We start from the raw sequence: 18,194 nt of genomic DNA, 5'->3' as shown, positions 1-18,194 counted from the left end.
TACTAGCATAGTTTAGTGGAATTCAAATAACTCTTGGTTCTTGGAAGCTGTATAGTGCCAATATCAGCCAAAAGGGAACAAGAGGGGGGAAGTGGGTGGGTGGGTGGGGGGAGGAGGCAGGGACAAAACTCCAAGTATTAGTAAATGCTATGCATTAGGGATATACAAATAAGGAGTGGGAATCACATTTGAAAGATCAACACAACACCAAGAAATTCCATTTAATAATTAAAAAAAAAAGACAATACGAAATGCCAACTTTTCTTTTTACAAGTTCAGATACAATTTCTTTTATCAAGTGCAAATAACTTTATGGACTACACCTTTTCATCATTTAATCATTATTTTGCAGGAGATAATGAACTGTGGCATACTGCATAACACCGTTATAAATATTTCAGCTTGGTTGTTTAAAAGTTGTTACCTTTCCTATGTTGAGATGGAATTTTCAGCTTTTCAAACCTTTAAATTTTCTGTGTTTGGATAGAGACAGAATGGGAACAAGGGTTCTAGCTAAAAGGAAATCAGGTAGGATTTCCAAGTCAAATTTCCAAGTCAAGTTTTGTCTTCAGAACTGCCCCCCTGTTCTGGTTCTGCCTCTTACCTTCTCTTATAGTAAACAATAGACTCCCCCCGCTCTCAAAATAAAAGTATAAACAGGTAAATATAGATAGCAAAATCTGATGAAATTAGTGCTAGATGTCAAGTCTTAGTTGTTCCTGTGTTGGGATCTGTTCTACTGAAGTACTGTAACCATGTTTATATCTGAGGTAATACTACTTCAATTCTGAAATAATTCCAGTGAATTTAGTTGAGCTAATTCTGATTTTGGATCAGGTTAAAGAGAAGGAACAAAAAACCAGGTAGAAAAGCATCAATATGGAGATCCAAGTGCAGGCTTTTAGATAACAATTTTCATGGTTAGTTTCAGGTCATGGCTCAGAGAAGGTAAAAATTTCACCGATATAAATTGGGATTTCACCACTACTTATTTGCACTTGAATATGGTTTCCCTAGAACATATCTAGGGGAAATTTTAAACTGACAAAGATGACACACTGGTCAAAGTTTAATATCAGCCAGGGCTTACGCCAAAACCTGTGTTCAATGCTGAACTCAGCCTTGGAACATGGAAAGACAAGAGTATCTTTGAGCAGGTGCAGAGAGAATTTCCCTTCTGGTTGAGAATCCATGGCTGCAACTCTGAATTAGGAGAAATAGCCTCCAGGTGGAGGGTGTGACTTCCCAGGAGACCTGAGCTCCAGCACCTCTTATTTTAGAAATCAGCACTTTCTGAAATATTATGAAAGTGACCTATGCCACCTCAGTCTGTAAATAGGGGATCTCAGATTTGAATATATCGAAACCTCCCTACTCGTGCAAAGCTAACTTGTCAGGAAGAGTGACAGTGAAGCTATGCATTGCACATGCTGGGAGTGTAACATGGAGATGGATTCCAATATGTGATCTCTGATATGCATTCAAAAGATGCCTTTAGTCACATTTGAATGGAACTGACTCTCAAGAGCTGCTTGTGGCCAAAAGATAATTTCCAGCCAACAGGAAATGTTCAGCTCATGTTCCGTGTACCTTTCATGGTTGCAGGATAATCAGGGAATTCTGTCTTCAGGATTTACACTGCAATTTACTGTGGTAAAGAAAACAAAAGATTCCAAGAGCTGAAAACGTAAGTCACATTTCCTGCCATAATTTCCCCAACTCCTTGTTTCTGTTTCATTTTTAACACATGCGCGCGCACACACACACATTCTCTTTTCTCAGGCAGGTATAAATATTGTAGTTTCTAGTAGAAAAAAAAAACCTTCCCTCTAAATAATATAAAGACAACTCAAAATGATTGCACTTAATAATATGAAAAAGGTAGAAAGGAGAACATCCTAGTGCACAAACATTCACTCACTCCTGCCCTTCACACTGCTTGCTTTTTTTTGTCATCAAGTTACTCTTTGGCAGAGCTTATAAGAAGTCTGATCTCTCAACACGAATGTCCGTGGGGGAGAATTCACATCGGAAAGTCTCACTTTTCACCAAGTTTTCCTCCCCTTTTTCCAGACATCATTCCATATGAGAACGTGGCTAGGCCATGCTTTCTTCAAATGCAAAAAGTCAAGACTCCGTCATGAAATGATGCCCTTCTAGTCACCAAACTTGCCATCACAAACATGGGCCGTTTTCTTTCACACTTCCGTAATAGGTCTTCTTCTTTCGTATGGTCTTCCTTTGAACAATTTGCAATTATTATTTTTTAGTCTGATCCTCTCTGCAAGACTGTGCTTGATTTATTTTTCTTTAAAAACAAAACAGTCTGATAAATAAGGCATAACCTTCTGCATTCTGGGTGTCCTTTGCCCCCAGTTCTTTACAAAAGAGTTCAGCTGGACCAATTCCACTGCTTAGTAGCTGCTCAAAGACACCCACCCACACCATTTTGTCTGTGTCCCAGCAGCCAGAGACATGATATGGTAGCAGGGGTGTCCCTTTCTATAAACGGACAGTCATGCAGAGAGATGTACCCACATGTCCTCTTTGACAACCACCCTACAGCACAAGGGGCTGCACATAATTTGCATATATGGGAGAAGGCTGAAACTGCCCTGGAGTTACAGGTCCCAGTAGAGGCCACTTGTGAAGAGGGCATCACTTACTGGGATATGTGATCTCCGTAGGCTGAGACTTCAGTACGGAAAGCACAGGGGATGGGATTTAGTTCCCTCATGGCTGCCAGTTGCTCCTTCCCTGGACAACGTCATTGGTGAATTTGGTTTGAAGAAAAGCCAAGGAAAGACCAATGGTTAGAGTCATCTGCATAGTGAGAAATGGCAGGGTTGTATTTGTAGAAAAAGTCATTGAAAAATAAGAATAAGTGTAAGAAAAAGTTTTCTTGGCTGTCGAGGAGCCTGGAAGGCTGGTGAAAGTGTCACGAGGCTATTTGTAAGGTCTGAGGAAGCTGGAAACTTTGGAGCGGAGGAGTTTGATGAAGGAACGTGGCAGCATCTCCTTGTGTTTCTCTGTGTATTTGAAGTAGTTTTGCGGGTGAGCCAGCACGTCAAAGAAAGCTTTGATAAGCTTCTTGTCCTGCAGGGAAAAGAAACAGAATGGATGCATTACCTTTAGGGGCAAGAGGCAGTACGCACGGCCAACATCCACAGGTTGGCCTTGACAGAGAGATGACCAGCCTGGGAATCAGAACCACCTTTGCCGTATAGGTGGTAAGGCTGAAAACTAGAGTCGGCAGACACCGACCCAATACCTCGTTTTATGTGCACCAAGCACATAAAACTTAACAAAGTAAGAAATTCTACCATGAAACACTAGGAAGATCAGAAAAGTAAGAGAGTCTGTCTAGGACCAAAAGTACATTTTGTGGCGGGATCTGGAGACGGTGGGTAGGACTTGCCCAATACTTAGTAGAAATGCACCAATAATAGGTAAAACAAGAAGCCAAGCAGCAGAGAGCCCTACACAGAGGTGGCAAGTCCCTGAAGTTCAGGTCTGAGCACATCTTCTGCTATTTCACAACTGCACAACCTCTGGCTCCACAAACCAAATGCAGCCCAACAGGGGTGCACCTCTGGGAGCAAAGTTTGGCAACACCACCCCAGGCATTTTTGCGCTCTTGGTGGGCTGCTATACATGGCTGGCAAGTTGCAGTCAGCTTATAGGTCACTGCTAAGCCTACTGGAAGAGTGTGATCGAAACCCAAACTGTGTGTTAGGGAAACATTTGCACTGTAACACCGACTCACACACCCCTGCTGTTTCCCAGTAATATGCAGCCAGGGGGAAATGCATGGCTTTCGGCCAGACTACATGTTATATTAAGCAAGTGCTTTAAAAAGCATGCTTACAACTGGCTACTCCTTTTATATTTTCTAGCAAAAACAGACATGGGGGCTGGGGTGGCGGATGCAATCTGGTTTGGAAGTGCAGTGCATCCAGAGGGGGCTTTCATTCTTTCCTTCCAGAACCATTTCCCCACCGATCGTCCCGGCCCTCCAGCAGCTATTTGCACCTAATGGTGCTATTTCGTGAAAACAGCTCCTTTGAGGGCAAACAGTAACTTCAGGAGGGAGGGGGAGATTTTTGGCTGGAAAGTGGTAAAGAAAGGAAAGATTTTATGCCACATAACCATGGTAATGATGTGCTCTAGGGCCTCTGAATCTGCTTTCACTAAAAAAAAAGTGTGTGTGTGGTGGGAGAAAGTGGCAATTGTAACCATCTGCTTCGTGTCATGTTTGGCCCTTCATGTCAGGGCATTATTGTTTCTCCACCCCCTTCAAGGGGCTCTCTAAGCAGAGAAATCTTTCTTAGGGGGTGTCTTCACAGCACTGCTTTGTTGCTCCTTCCTCTTGACGCCCTGCGGTACCACTGTTGCAGACTGGGGGCAGGAAATCCCCGCAGCAGCAGGGAGTGTGGGCTTCCCGGCAGCCGTGTGGCTCACCAAACCCATCCCCTGCCCCTTGTCTGGCATCCCCACACTTCTGGTGTCCTATCAGCAGTCACCATCCACCCTGGAACACCCCCAGCTTGAAGCCAGGGGAAGTTCATGACTTTTAAAATTTGCAGCTTTGGGGAAAAGCCCCACGGTGGCTGCGAGTTGGCAGCTGCGGTGTATAATTGATGCAGTGCCACCATGCAGCCACCGCAGGGCAAATACAGCATATAGACAGCCCCTTAGTCCTGCTCCTCGAGATCCTTTTTTTTAAACTGGAGGTGAATATGGCACCTTCTGCATGCTAAGCATGTGCTCTACCACTGAGCTTGCCTTCAGTATTTCCTGATGGTTTTCAGATGCGTATAGCCTGCCATCCCGTACAATGTCCTCCACCAGCTGCTCATAATCCTCTGCATGGTTGAGAGAGAAAGGGGGAGACAGTGAGGATGGAAAAGCAGTCAGCGAGTTAACCACTATTAAAAATAAATGCATACATGTATAAAAATATTATTAAATAGCTATCAGAGAAGGGAATTTGGTATTCCACAAAGTTGTTTCAAGGACCTATCAATGTCTCTCTTTGGGTGTGTGTGTGTGTGTGTGTGTGTGTGTGTGTGTGTGTGTGTGTAACACCCTTCTTCATTTCTCCCAGCATGCAACTCCACAATTTGAAATGGCTTATTAATATTCTAAGGGAGGGCAACCAAAGACTAGCCGGAGTGCTACAGATGGATAGTGGCCAGTTAAAGAAAAGTATTCAAGTTGGGGATTTGTCTTTGCTCCACCACAGCCAGTGTAGTATTGTGGTTAGAGCTTTGGACTGGGACTCAGGAGATCCAGGTTCTAGTCCCCACTCAGCTATGAAGCTCACTGGGCCGGTCACTGACTCTCAGCCTAATCTATCTCACAAGGTTGTTGTGAGGATAAAATGGAGAGGAGAAGGACCATGTAAGCTGCCTTGGGTTCCTTGCAAGAGAGAAAAATGGTGGAATATAAATAAAATAAAATAAAATAAATAAATGCATCTTATCTCGCACAGCTACAGGTGAGAAAGAGATGGTGGCAATAGCAAGCCTGATCTGTGGGACCAATAGGCAAGGAAACCCAGGGAACGATGGCCCAAATTGGTGGAGTGAAGCAAATATCTGGAGGCTGGGAAAAGCGGGACATGGAAGGGAGTTGCTGGGGCTTTCAACTGTATTCAGACTTGTGTACACAACATTTTTTTAGATACAGGAACTTGGAGTCAGCCAAGCTCTGTTACTAATTAGGAATGGAGGAAGGGGGGTGAAAAAGAATGGTGCATGGGTTCTTGTAGATCAGAAAAGCCACAAATAAAGTGGATGCAGGAGTGAATGTAAGAGCGCACAGTAGATTTCTGTGGCCCTTAAACAAACTTTCTATGGTTTTAATATTAACCGCTTCTTAATCTTCACCGCTCACTGTTTGAAGTTCTTTGTGTGTGCTTCTCAACTGGCACAGAAACCTTTAAAATGATCTGTACAGCCTTCTGTAGAATTTTAGTCATGATCCACTTGCAGAACGGAGGGTTAGGACATCAGACCTCACTGCTATTCTAAATCATGCTTTGGCCTCCCACACCAGCCTTATACAGATGTTCCCTCCATGGAGGACAGGGTGGAACCACACCTCCTGGCCCTACCCCAGATGTTGTGCCAACCATGCTTCCCACCACCCATGTGTTTTGCAGAAGCCTCTTCACACAGAATTGCAGGTGTGTAGGCTTGGCAGGTCCCCATGCTCACTTGATGTTCACATGATGTCAGAGGCAGGGCCAGGAGGCACAGCCCCACTCCATCCTCCAGATGTTTTCCCTATGCATTGTGGAACCTCTGCCATAGTGCAGATTGTGTACTTTCTTATAGCCCGCTATTCCTCCTACTTACCATCATAGGTGACATAAGGGATCTGGAAGCCTCTGGCACTGTTAGCTTCGCTAGTTTTAAAGTTGATCCACAGCTTTCGGGACCTTGCAGTGAAGGCTATGGGCCTCTCATACGTCTGGCATGTCTCATAGGTTGTGATGGAGGAAGGAGAGGCTGGAGGGGAGAACAGAAAGGGACCGTGTATTGACTGGAATCACACAGACAGCCACCACCCCATGCTCACTCCAGATACACTAAATGAAAGCATTTGGGAAAGTAGAGCAAAGAGGAATCCAATCCTCTGCAATCCAAGCATGGCTTTTCTTGATTTTTTTTGCCTCACCTTTGCCAAAAGCCCTAACACCTGTGGGGCAAGTGTCAGCGATTGGTACACACTCTGGGGGTCTCTTTCCAAGGAAGCATACCTTCAATGAGCACAGCCGAATGCCATTTGTCAACTTAGGCTGAGATCTCTAAAAAGCCACTGAGGGCTGAAAAAAGCAGTGAAGATTCATTTGGAAGATTTGAATACTCAAAAAGGTGAAATCTGGGTGTGTGTATCCTATTTGGTGGCACAGAAAGATTGCACATCGTACATTATGAAAGAGAAACCACAGACTGAGGGGGCTTCAGACAAACAGGTCCTACTGATCTTCTTCATGATCTCTGTGCAACACACACATGGGCTCTGTGCCTGTGTGGAGCCTCGTCCGGGAAACTTCTTTAGTTGAGTAATTTTTGGCAGGAACCTTCCCCCATTGTCCCTAGTGGGTTCCCACCTATTCTTTCTCTTTTGACCGCCATTCTGGTAGCCTCATTGGGAACTTCGCTTGTCGTTCACTGAGACTATTTCTGACTGGTTAAGTTTTTATTTTGTTCTTCTACCATTATCTCTAACTATCTGGCTTTGTTTTATTTTTGTTTGCGATCTCTTTGATCGTCTCGTCGCTTCAGGGTGTATGGCCCATTCCACAAAGGTATCCGCAGTGGCAGTAAACTACTTCAGTAGTGCAGTTCGTGCACCTCCAGAATGCAGATGCTACAAAGTAAGTTCATCTGTGCTTTCAGTCCTATGGTGGATGTGTGATATATCCGCCTTTGGATTCCCCGCTGTGTGGCCACCATGCTCATGTGGTGAAAGGACACAACCAACCTACTAGCAGGCATCCCATTCCTCCAGCCCTCCCTGTCTCAAGTCTTAATGATGGACCTTGCATGCCCACATGGAGAATCCAGTAGCTAGCGCATCCTGCCCTATCCCTGCATCAGTGCAGCGCATACTTGAGGCGGCTCATAAACCAGCTACGAGACTCTCCTATGCCCATAAATGGGTGGCATTCTGCTCTTTCACCACTGTTGAGGGGCCCTTTGCACCAAGACCTACAGTTCCTGGTCTCCTTCTTTTAACCCTCGTCATTATGAGTGTACTTATCAGCCATCTCAACTTCTCACCTAGCGGAAGACCGTTTCTATGCCTTTTCCTATCCAGTTGTGAAACAATATCTCCGCAGGGTGCAGAATCTTGTTCCACCAATCTGACACCTTGTACCTAGTTGATCGTTTTATAAGCACTGACCACCAAGCCTTTCAAGCTGCTGCTTTTGTGGAAAATATTTTCTTGATCACCGTTATTTCATATCAGGTGAACTGTGCACCCAGTGTGTTGACCCGCCTTACATGACATACCATCAGGAGAAGATGGTGCTCTGCCCCAATGTTGCCTTTGTACCCAAGGGGGTGTCTGATTTTCATCTCAGTCAAGACATAATCCTCCCTGCTTTCTTCTCGTCGCCACACACTCTGGACGTTCAGAAGGTGGTAGTCTTTTACAAGTCAAGGACAGAGCTTTTTTGGCACTTCCCTAGTTTCTTCATCTGTTATGGGGGACGCCGCTCTGGACACCCCATCTCCGCACAGAGGTTTTCCTCCTGGGTGGACCACTCTATCAAAACTGACTTACGAACTGAATGGTCTCAAAGTGATGGATCCGATCAGGGCACGTTATATTCATGCCACAGCGATGTCTGTGGCATTTGGGGAAGGAGTATCTCTCCCTGAACTATGATGGGCAGCCACTTAGTCAAAGCTATCGATGTTTATTGGCCACTACCAATTTGACATAGAAGCCAGAGTTGACAGCTCTTTCGGGAATGCAGATCTGTCTATGATGTTGCAATAAGATATCAACTCACCCCCAGTAAGTCAGTTTGCTATTTGCCCATATGTGTGATGCACAGAGACCCCAAAGGAGAAAGGCAGGGTACTTACCTGTAACTGTAGTTCTTCAAGCGCTCATCTGTGCATTCACACAACCCACCCACCCACCATCCCCACTTCAGTGTTGATGTAGATAATGGCATTGGTACCGAAGTCTTTCTAGGTTCTGAGGCTATGGTTGGTGGTCCTAAGGAACTGAGGACCACAAAGAAAGTCAGTACGAACATCCATACTGGAACAGTGGGGGAGGGTTTCCTGCCAAAAGTTCCTCAGCTATAGAAGTTTCCAGAATGAGGCTCCGTATAGGCCCTGAGCCTTTATGTATGAGTGCACAGATGACCACTTGAAAAACTGCAGATGGAAGGATCAATGAGAAAGCACAGCAGGATAGGTCCTGAGGAAGTCAGATCTTTATAGCTGACTCAGTATCCTGTTGGGTGGGCAATCAGCACTCTAATGCCCCAGGAGACTCAAAATGGAGACCTCGCAGCAGAGCCCAGGCATTTTATTCTTTTACACACCATGGCAGCTTGCTGGAGGAAGGTGCTACTGGTTTGCTCACTGCTGCTCTCCAGCACCTCAATGCAGAAGGCCAGGGGGTGGTACTGCAGCTATCAACTAAGCAGGGATTAGGTGGCAGCTGGTCCTATAAAGCTGCTAACTTTGGCTTGGTCCTCAATCATTAAGGCATAGAATGAATTGTCATCCCATCTCCCACCCACCCCCAAATCAGCTTTGACAGACACGAATCATTTCGCTTGATCACTTACTGGTGCTGACAGGGAGACAGGGTCTCCAGTGCTCCCTAGGTTTCCACAGTCCAGATTGCTGGGAGGAAATCTAGGCATGCTCCCATTGTCCCACTATTTTTTGCATGTCCCCCAACACAGCATTCGGTTACCTACAGTTTTTCCGCATGACCAGGACATCCCCACATTCATCCTCAGATGGCAGGAAGATTTCAGGCACCACAATGAGAATCTTGCGCTTTGGAGGTGGGTTGATGTTCCAAGTGCACTCCACATTTGCAGGGTAGTTTCCAGGGTAGTTGGGTGACTCAATATAACCAGTATACTCGCCCAGCTCCCCTCCGCATTGACGGTCTGCAAAGAAACATGTAGAGGGTTTGGAAAGAGGACCTGATTGACTGTCAAGGGAGATTTGGGGTACTGGGAAAACATAAAAAGTCAAGGAAATCAAGAATTTCAGAGAGTGATTTCTGTACATAATAATAGCAAGTCCTTAATCCACCCCCCAATTCTAAACAACCCACAGAGAGCAAAGCGTACTTTTGCATTGTGACACAGAGGTCGAGCCATCAAAGTCTGTGGTGGTATTTCCAGGGCATGTGATGCAATAGTTCTGGCGGAAGTCTGGCTGATAGGTGCCTACAGCACAGCGGATGCAGCGATGGACACTGGTGTTATAATAATGGCCTGGGGAGCATTGAACTATACATTGAACAGAAGAGAAAAGTGTCAGTGACCTCAAAGAAACACCCCCAAACCCCAATACAAGACCAGCAAGCGTTATTGTAACTGAAAAATCATTTGTGGCAGTAAAGGTGGCGGTGGCGGCAGTGGCACACTACTGCTAATCATGCAGTAAGGATGTTTCGATATAATCTAAATGATGCAAGGCAATTTGCAGGTTAATTCATTAAGTGTATTGAAATGCCTGCTGAACATGACTATAACTTCTCTATTTCCCTCCAATAAAATACACACTGAACTTGGGGTTGATTATTTCTGCGCATTGATCCAAATAATAACACTTTTCATTAGACGTAAGGAATCAATATTCTGCACACAAGAATCCCTTGTGACACAAATGCCCTGTTTATTATGTTATCTCTAATGAAGATGATAATTAACAATAATAATAGACACTTGTCTAGTGCTTTCAGATCTTCAAAGTGCATTATCTTGTTGTAATCCTTGCAACAATCCCATAAGGAAGCAGAGGTTCAAACCAAGGACTTCCCAGTAAATAGACCAGTTTCTTAGACGCTATGCTATGCTCTAGTGCAGAGATAGGCCACCTGGCGCCCTCCAGAAACAAGTCCCATAATCCCTGACATTAGCCATGCTGGCTGGGGCTTATGGAAATTGTAGTCCAAAATATCTTGAGGGGGCATCAGGTTGCTTACCCTTGTTCTAGTGTTTCCGTCTCTAGCTGCATTATTCTGGTGGGTCACTGAAAAATGGGAAGTGCTGTCATGATTTGGAGAGCAGAGTCATCCTGGAAGAGGCTCTGCTGCTCAGATATGGACGTGCTATCTGCTGAGGTCAAACTGAATGAAGGGCAACGCGCTACCTCTTCTCTACCTTTCTCCCAGAGGCTTGGTGTGGGGGCTGTCTGTACCCTGAGACTGAGCTGCTGCTTCAAGCATACCTTTGGTATCGCAGTCCTGGAAGGAAAAAGCTCCATCGTGCTTGGTATTCAGCCCTCCACCGCAGTGGAAACACAACGCTCGGCCAGCTTCGGGCTGATAGGTGCCGCGTGGACACGGCTGGCAGGGTTTGAAACCATCTACAGAGTACTGGCCGGGGGGACACTGACCTGTGGGCCATTCAGGAGAAAGAGATGGTCATTGGACAAGGTGAGGCGCACTCATGCCACACATGTTGCTTCTAATAGACCAGCTGCATGCAACATGCACTATAATATATAGAGCCATGGGAGAGCACCATGGGAGCCATCCACCATCCCAGAAATTGCCCAGGGCAAGATATGTGCCTCTGCGCTGGGATGTGACAAAGCCACGGCATGAAGGAGAAAAGCCACTATCAGAGCCATTTATCCAAGTCCTGAATATGAAGTACAGTTGGATAAAGTGAGTAATGACACTGAACTACCCAGTAGCTCCAGCTTCACAAGCCCAGATCCTTTATTTAACTCATTGCTGTGTTGTAGAAGGGTCTCTAATTTCAGAGGAACTGCCTGAAGCTGCAACAGTATGAACAGAGAAGGGGTCTTGTGCATTTCCCTGTTACCCATCTTGCCCTATTTCAATTAATGGCAACAGCTTTTTCCTGGAAGTATTCGGAGAATTAGGAAATAGTTTGGAACACATGTACAGCTGTAGCCTCTTGTGAATTTGTTTTTTCTGTGGTTTACTGGAGTTAATTCCAGAGTAGCTAGAAAAATTGCTAGAAGGAAAGCAAAGAGATCTGGCAGTTATCATTTGGGCCCCTTTTCAGAGGAAAAATTTGAGATATTCCTGTAGTATATCAAAGCTTGTTGCAGTAACAATACCAAATATGTCCATACAAAACCGACATCCAAGGCTATTGGCAAATGTTTCCTGAATGAAGCATTCAGGTTTAGGGCAGGGCTCCCCAAACCTTTTGGGACAGTGGACACGTTTGGAATTTTGAGATAGCATTTTGGGTGCTCTCACAAAATGGCTGCCATGGGAAGGCTTACCCATTCATAAAATGGTTGCCATGATGGGCATGGTCTGTCCCAGAAGGCAAATTGATGAGACTAAAAAAAAAAGGGAATTTGCTTAAGAAGCTGAATACAAGGCAGATGTGGAGGCTGATCTCCAAAACAGAAAACTACTCTTTTGAAGCCCCATTAAAAAATGTACTCAAAGGCAGCGCTTTGCTTTGCAGCATGCATGCCCCCTCCCAGTTAAAAACAAAACAAATTTATGGTGTTAAAATCTTAAGGGGGAAAAAATCAGGAAGCCTGGCAGGCACCAAGAGAGGTGTTTGTGGGCACACTGGTACCCTCAGGCATGACATAGACCCCAGGTTTGGGGCCACTACTCACAAACTATTAGTTCTTCTTTAGCATGGAAGGGAAACAGACGGCAGCACTACAGTGCTGTTTCCGTGGATGTGGTTCATTCCATTCCCTTTGCTGGGGCCACTAAGTCCCCGTTCCTAACACTACAGTTCTCAGGTGTACTGGGAGGCTCAACCTCAGCTATAGATGTAGGGTACCTTGCAGCTTATCCCTGTACCTGCACAGGCGCTTATATTTGTTGCTCCAGCTGGCCCATAAGCATCACTTCCAGGGCAAAGGTCACAGGAGAGTTGGCCTTCTTTCTCCTGGTAGGTCCCTGGAGGGCAAGAGACGCACTGCTCCATCTGGCCATGGTAATACGTTCCTTGCAGGCAGCTAACTAAGAGAGAGGCAAATGCGCTAGTGACACAGGTAAAAAAAGACAATGCCCCAGAGAACACGCGTCCTTCTTGTTGGACAAAGGCCCTAGAATTCCCCCTTGCCCAGGTTACAATAATACAGCTCAGTAACCGTATCTATTGTCCGTAAGCACATGCGGCTGCCATAGATGTTAGAGCCGGCAACAAGGGCATCAGAGCAGCAGTGTAGCACTAAAGGCTTGCAGTTAATTTGCCAATGGTCCTCATACTCTTCCTTTCCTCACTCCCAACTCACTCAGGTTGTTTCCTTACCACACTTGGATCCCAATCTCTGCTGTCCTGGCCCACAGCTCTCCTGCCTCTCAGGAGTCACGCTCAGCTTCCGTGCCACCTCATATTCCATTCCTGAAAAGCGGATCAGGAATCGTTCCTGGTTTATGGACTTCTTCAGGGCTTTGATGGCGGACTTCAGTTTCTTCTCCACCTTCTGCCGCACGCAGTTCAGATTGCAGCTTGCTGGAGAGGTGGGAAGGAGACTGTGCTGTCACCTAGTACTAAGACGAGCGAAGGCATTTCCGAAGGTACCTTTATGGCCCTTCCTACTTCCAGCCACTGTTCGTTCAACACCTTCTACTCTACTCCAGTCTCATGCTGGGGGAAGGTGCTTTGCGTGAAGAACATTCCAGATTCCATCATTGGCATCTTCATTTAAGAGGAGCAGGTGGCAGGATATACTCTAGATATATTCACTCTCGCAGTCCAGCCAATTTATAAGTTGGTGTCTGCTCGAAGTTTGTTAATACTATAGAGCCCACACATTCGTTGCATCACCATAATGGGCCCTTTCAAAGACACCTTAAACCATGACTTTAACCATGGTGGTTAAGCCAGAAAGCCAGGCCGTGTTCAGAAGACACCTTAAACCATGGTTTTAACCACTGTGAATAAGTCTTTTTGCTTTGTTCACTGTGGTTAAAGCTGTGGTTTAAGGTGTCTTCTGAACACAGCCTGGCTTTCTGGCTTAACCACCATGGTTAAAGCCATGGTTTAAAGTGTCTTGTGAATGGGGCCTATGTGTCTCCTTGTGATTAGCCAAAAGCGAGACACACATTTCTAAACTCACAGGGTCAAAGGGCAGAGAACTCTGACTTGGCCATAGTTCCTCCAGACCTAGCCCAGAGATGGGCTACATGAGCAGGAGGGACGCATGAGCTGCATCCAATTGTGCCCCTGGCCCTGAATTTGCTGTGGTATCTGCAGCAAAAAAGGAGCAGTTTTGCAAGGGAACAAAGCATGCAGGGAGCATATGCCTTGTTTGCAAGCAGAATCACACTCCCGGGAGTGCAATTCTGCTGGCCAAATCACTGCGCTTTTTAATTTGGTAGCAGCTTTGCAGTGGCAAGGGTGAGGGCTGGCCCCCGGTAGGTTCCTCCGAACATGGCCAACCCCTGACCTAGCTGTGATGTGCTCCCCTTTAAACATTACATGTATTTATTTATTTCACAAATGTATATACTGCTTCCCAACAAATTATCAAAACAGTGAACATAATAACACCATCAACACTAAATATAACAATAACATAATCATTCTGCTGATCAACAATAAAACTTATGGCTTTAATGGCTGGGCACACCTGAGGGAAAACCTGTGCAAAGAGAGAGAGATCTCCTAAACATCAAGACTACAGAGTATATTCTAGAAGACAGGTGCTATAATGTGAAACCTGCTCTATTACTAGCACTGCTAAGGCGAACCTCAGGATTATGCAGCACCATCAAAAGTGCTCCTTCTGGGGTGAGGTGATCCCTGAGGTAACCTGGCCCCAAATTGCTTTACGTATCAACAACAACAAACTTACATTTGGGCTGGTAGCTTATATGCAGCCAGTGCAGTTCTATTTAGCAAAGGTGTAACATGCAGTCTAAAGAGCCCCCTGTTTGCAACCTTACTGCTATGAGGCACATGATAAACAAATGATGATTCAATTGTAGTGAGACGAGTGAACCAGCCCTCAGTGTAGATTAGCGGTGGCTGATCTTTTGGGTAACCATGCCATAATGTCAGGGCCTAACTATGACAGTGCCTCCCTAGTTCACCTGCAGTATGTGCTGTCCTGCTCCTTGCTGCATAGGTATTAAAAGCATGTGAATCTAAAACTAGGAGATGGAGTAATGAGATCTTTGGTCTGTGGCCCGAGATCAGCTAGGATGAGGTGGCTTTACGTTGCCACTGATTTGTGAAGGGGCAAATGTGTTCCAGGAAAAGCAACACACAAGTGAGACACAGGTGCTGCCTTTTCTATGCAATCTTTTGGAGTGGGAAGGCATTGGGAAGGCAGGCCCAGCACTCTCCTCTGAGACAGGCACTCCTGGAAAAGCAGGCCTGTTCTCCTTCCTATCCTGTGAACTGTTTTGACCCAGGCTCCTTCCAGACAGGTGGCTCCTCGCATTACCCAATAATTGCTCTGCCAGTGTAAGCAATGAGTGGAATTGCATTTGTCTTTCCACACGATCGGAAGTATTGCGCTTTTTCTATGTGTACAATCCACTACGTTTCTGATATAGCTGCTGTGGGTGAGGCCATTTTAAGCTCGGTACACATTCATTAGAATCCTTGTGGTTTGTGCCATTTTATGAATTCATGTTTATGGTGGGTTTTGGTGGGTTTTTTAATCAATCTTAATTAGTGCTAAAATGCTTTTCTGGCTTATATCTTTTTAATGAACGACAGTTGTAGTGCTCCCCGGCAAGGCCCGCCTGGCTCAACATTGTTATCTTTTTGGCACCTGGTCAAGACTTTTCTCTTCTCCCAAGCATTTAACAGCATATGTTGAGTTTTAATTGACCCCAGATCTATATTTAGGTCTGGCTGAGAGTTCAAAGTTGTTTTTAAACGGACGTTGTCTTTGTATGCTATCTGTTTTTATGGTTTTAAATTTTGTATATCGATTTTTAATGTTTAATGTTTTAATCTTTTGTAAACTGCCCAGAGAGCTTTCACTATGGGGCGGCATAGAAATGTAATAAACAACCACCACCACAACAATAATATGTTAATTTTTTTTATTTTTTGTTGATTTTACTGTGGCTGTTTTGATATGTTTTAGGTTTTACACTGTTTTATTATATTTATGTATCGTATTGTTTTAACTTTTTTTATGAACTGTTCTTGGGCAATATAGAAACGCAGTAAATAAACAAACTATCAAACAAAAGTATATCATGGTATTATATTGCTATAACACTATAATACAATAATAGGATTTTTTTTTTAAAAAAAGAGTATACTTCCCCCCTCACTCACTGCCATTTTAACAACAGGATTAATGGCAGTGATTAGAAAGGGTTTTATTTATTTTTTAAAAAGCATTATCATCAAAACATTGTAGTGTTATAGCTCTTATATTTGACTTTCTTTTCAAATAACCCAGAAAAGCATTTTAGCTTTTATTTATTTATTTAAACAAACAAACAAAGTGAGCTGTGATTAACTTTCCAGATATATCACTGCCTACATCAAAATCCCACTCCTTAAAAAGATGGAAAATTAGCACTAAAGGCATCTATGCCTGTAGAGCTTGTTCTCCATTTTCCTGGGGGAAAAAGCTGGACTTTTTGCAGTCTGAGAAAAGACTGAACAACCACAGGGAAAATACAGAATGACATGACTGGATGGTGGTGTGTTGTGGATGCCCCATGAAAAAGTAAGCGAACAAAGCATGGAAATTCCATGCTAAACACCTCATGTGGAAGCACCCACAGTCCCTTTGGCAGAAGCCCAGTCTTCTCAGTCACCTCCTCTACCTGTGATCTCTTCAGGTTTGATTTCAGCTTCAAACTCCAGCGTGATGCGGGTCACCTCCTTGTTGGGAGAGTTGCGAGCCCGGCGTCCCTTGCCCTTCTTTGACGAGTCACACTTTAGGTTCACAAAAGTCACCTGGCAATCTGAGCAAGGGGCTGACCCACCTAGCGGAGATGGGACAGTGTCAGTATCCTTTATGCCAGGGGTGGGGAACCTTCGGCCTCCAGATGGCCACAACCCCTGCCCCTAGCCCCACCCCTTTCGCCCAACCACCGATAGTTTGGTGGTTTTCCAGCTTTTCCCATTTTAAAAGGTTGAAATGCCTCTGCTAAAGCTTAGTTACAGGCAGTAAGACCTTTAAGAGAAAGTCTGCTAGTATTTTTTGGTTTCGCCTGCCGCTTTTGCCTTTGGCTCCACCCACCACTGGATTGTGCCCCTCCAAGCTTCTCCAAAATTGAATTTGGCTCTCGGGCTGAAAGAGGTTTCCCATACCTACTTCAAGCAACAGCTATCTGAAACCCTCACGAGCATTTCCCTCTGTAAAAACCAAGCAGCGCTCTTCTCCTTTATCCTGCAGGACTTCCACGTCTATCCCTTGGCAGCTAAGGCACTTCCTTGGACATGACCACACAATGATAGTTCCCACACAACTATCTGCAGAGCTCCTCATTACATTATCTGCTGTGGAGGTTGAGCTCCCTAAGTTTAGGGTTTATCTTCCTTTCATGCTTCTACTCTCTTTACTCTGCTGATGGGTTCGGTTACAACTTTGAAGAAGGCACAAAACCATAAAAGCCTCAGTCATTCCCAATACGCCCCAACCCACACATCCCGAGATGCTTTTCATGCAGATAGTGAGCAAAGGAAGCCTGGACTTCTAGAGCCTCTTGGTCCCCCGCCCCTCTCTCCCTCTCCCTCTGGAATCTATGCCTGCTTTGCTTTTTTAATGGGTGCATTATACAATGCTACAGCATTTCGAAAACAGAGTTCACCAGCCACACAACCACCACCACAGCAAGAATGTTCACACAGTCTATCTGTGATCTCGAAAACCCAGCTTCCAGAACACACAAGATGTAAGGCTGGAAACACCCGCTGAGAAGCCTGCGGGAAGACATACAATGGAGGGAGAGCCTCACCTAGTGCACCACTCCTGCCCGCCTCATCCTGCTTGCCTCTCATGCGCGGATGCAAGTGGCATTTAGCATCCTTGATTTTGAAGGAAGCCTTTTGTTTGATTGGAGCAGCGACAGTCTCTAAAAGAAAAGGCAGGTGCTAAGTATCAGGGGAGCCAGCAGGATCTAGGGAGGAGGTCCGGGGGGCTCAGGAGACCAAGCTTACCAACACAGGGATGGCTGCCATTGCTGGGCCTCGGCGGAGGTCCCTGCCGCAGGATTGGGGTCCCGCAGCTCACTGTGTAGCTGTTGTCAGACTCTGCAAAGAGAAGGAACCATGTCAGAGTCAGTGGAGGTCTCTGGCCAGATGTTTCTAAATGAGTGCCTGTGTGAGCCTGTACTTGCAAACCCAGGTCATCCCAACCCAAACCCCTAGGGCTTTTTAAAAAGGTTATTAGTGCAAGCCTGATTTTGCCCATTGGTGATATGGATGAAAATCAGCCAATTTGGGCTACAATCCATTACTACGTTATTGTTATTATTTGAATTCAGAAAGAATAAGCAACACTTCAAAGCATCCCAGTGCAATAAAAGCACTTAAA

At 45.2% G+C, this 18,194-nt stretch overlaps 1 protein-coding gene across 1 annotated transcript in view; it reads right to left on the bottom strand.

The window, feature by feature from the left end:
* Positions 1–2,314: 2,314 nt before the first annotated feature.
* SCUBE3 (signal peptide, CUB domain and EGF like domain containing 3) overlaps positions 2,315–18,194 on the bottom strand; it is a 152,074-nt gene continuing 136,194 nt past the window's right edge. Inside the window, exons 12-22 of the mRNA XM_063141508.1 lie at positions 17,819–17,911; positions 17,617–17,733; positions 16,480–16,641; positions 12,986–13,189; positions 12,532–12,693; positions 10,953–11,120; positions 9,848–10,009; positions 9,464–9,661; positions 6,363–6,515; positions 4,786–4,865; positions 2,315–3,096 (exon numbers count right to left, since the gene is read on the bottom strand). Coding sequence (XP_062997578.1) covers positions 2,947–3,096; positions 4,786–4,865; positions 6,363–6,515; positions 9,464–9,661; positions 9,848–10,009; positions 10,953–11,120; positions 12,532–12,693; positions 12,986–13,189; positions 16,480–16,641; positions 17,617–17,733; positions 17,819–17,911 — 1,649 coding nt within the window. The 3' untranslated portion in view covers positions 2,315–2,946. The remainder of the gene's footprint in view (positions 3,097–4,785; positions 4,866–6,362; positions 6,516–9,463; positions 9,662–9,847; positions 10,010–10,952; positions 11,121–12,531; positions 12,694–12,985; positions 13,190–16,479; positions 16,642–17,616; positions 17,734–17,818; positions 17,912–18,194) is intronic.

This window comes from Elgaria multicarinata, chromosome 1, assembly GCF_023053635.1.
Source record: "Elgaria multicarinata webbii isolate HBS135686 ecotype San Diego chromosome 1, rElgMul1.1.pri, whole genome shotgun sequence".
NCBI classification, from domain to species: domain Eukaryota; kingdom Metazoa; phylum Chordata; class Lepidosauria; order Squamata; family Anguidae; genus Elgaria; species Elgaria multicarinata.
This window is presented reverse-complemented; position numbering and strand designations above follow the sequence as displayed.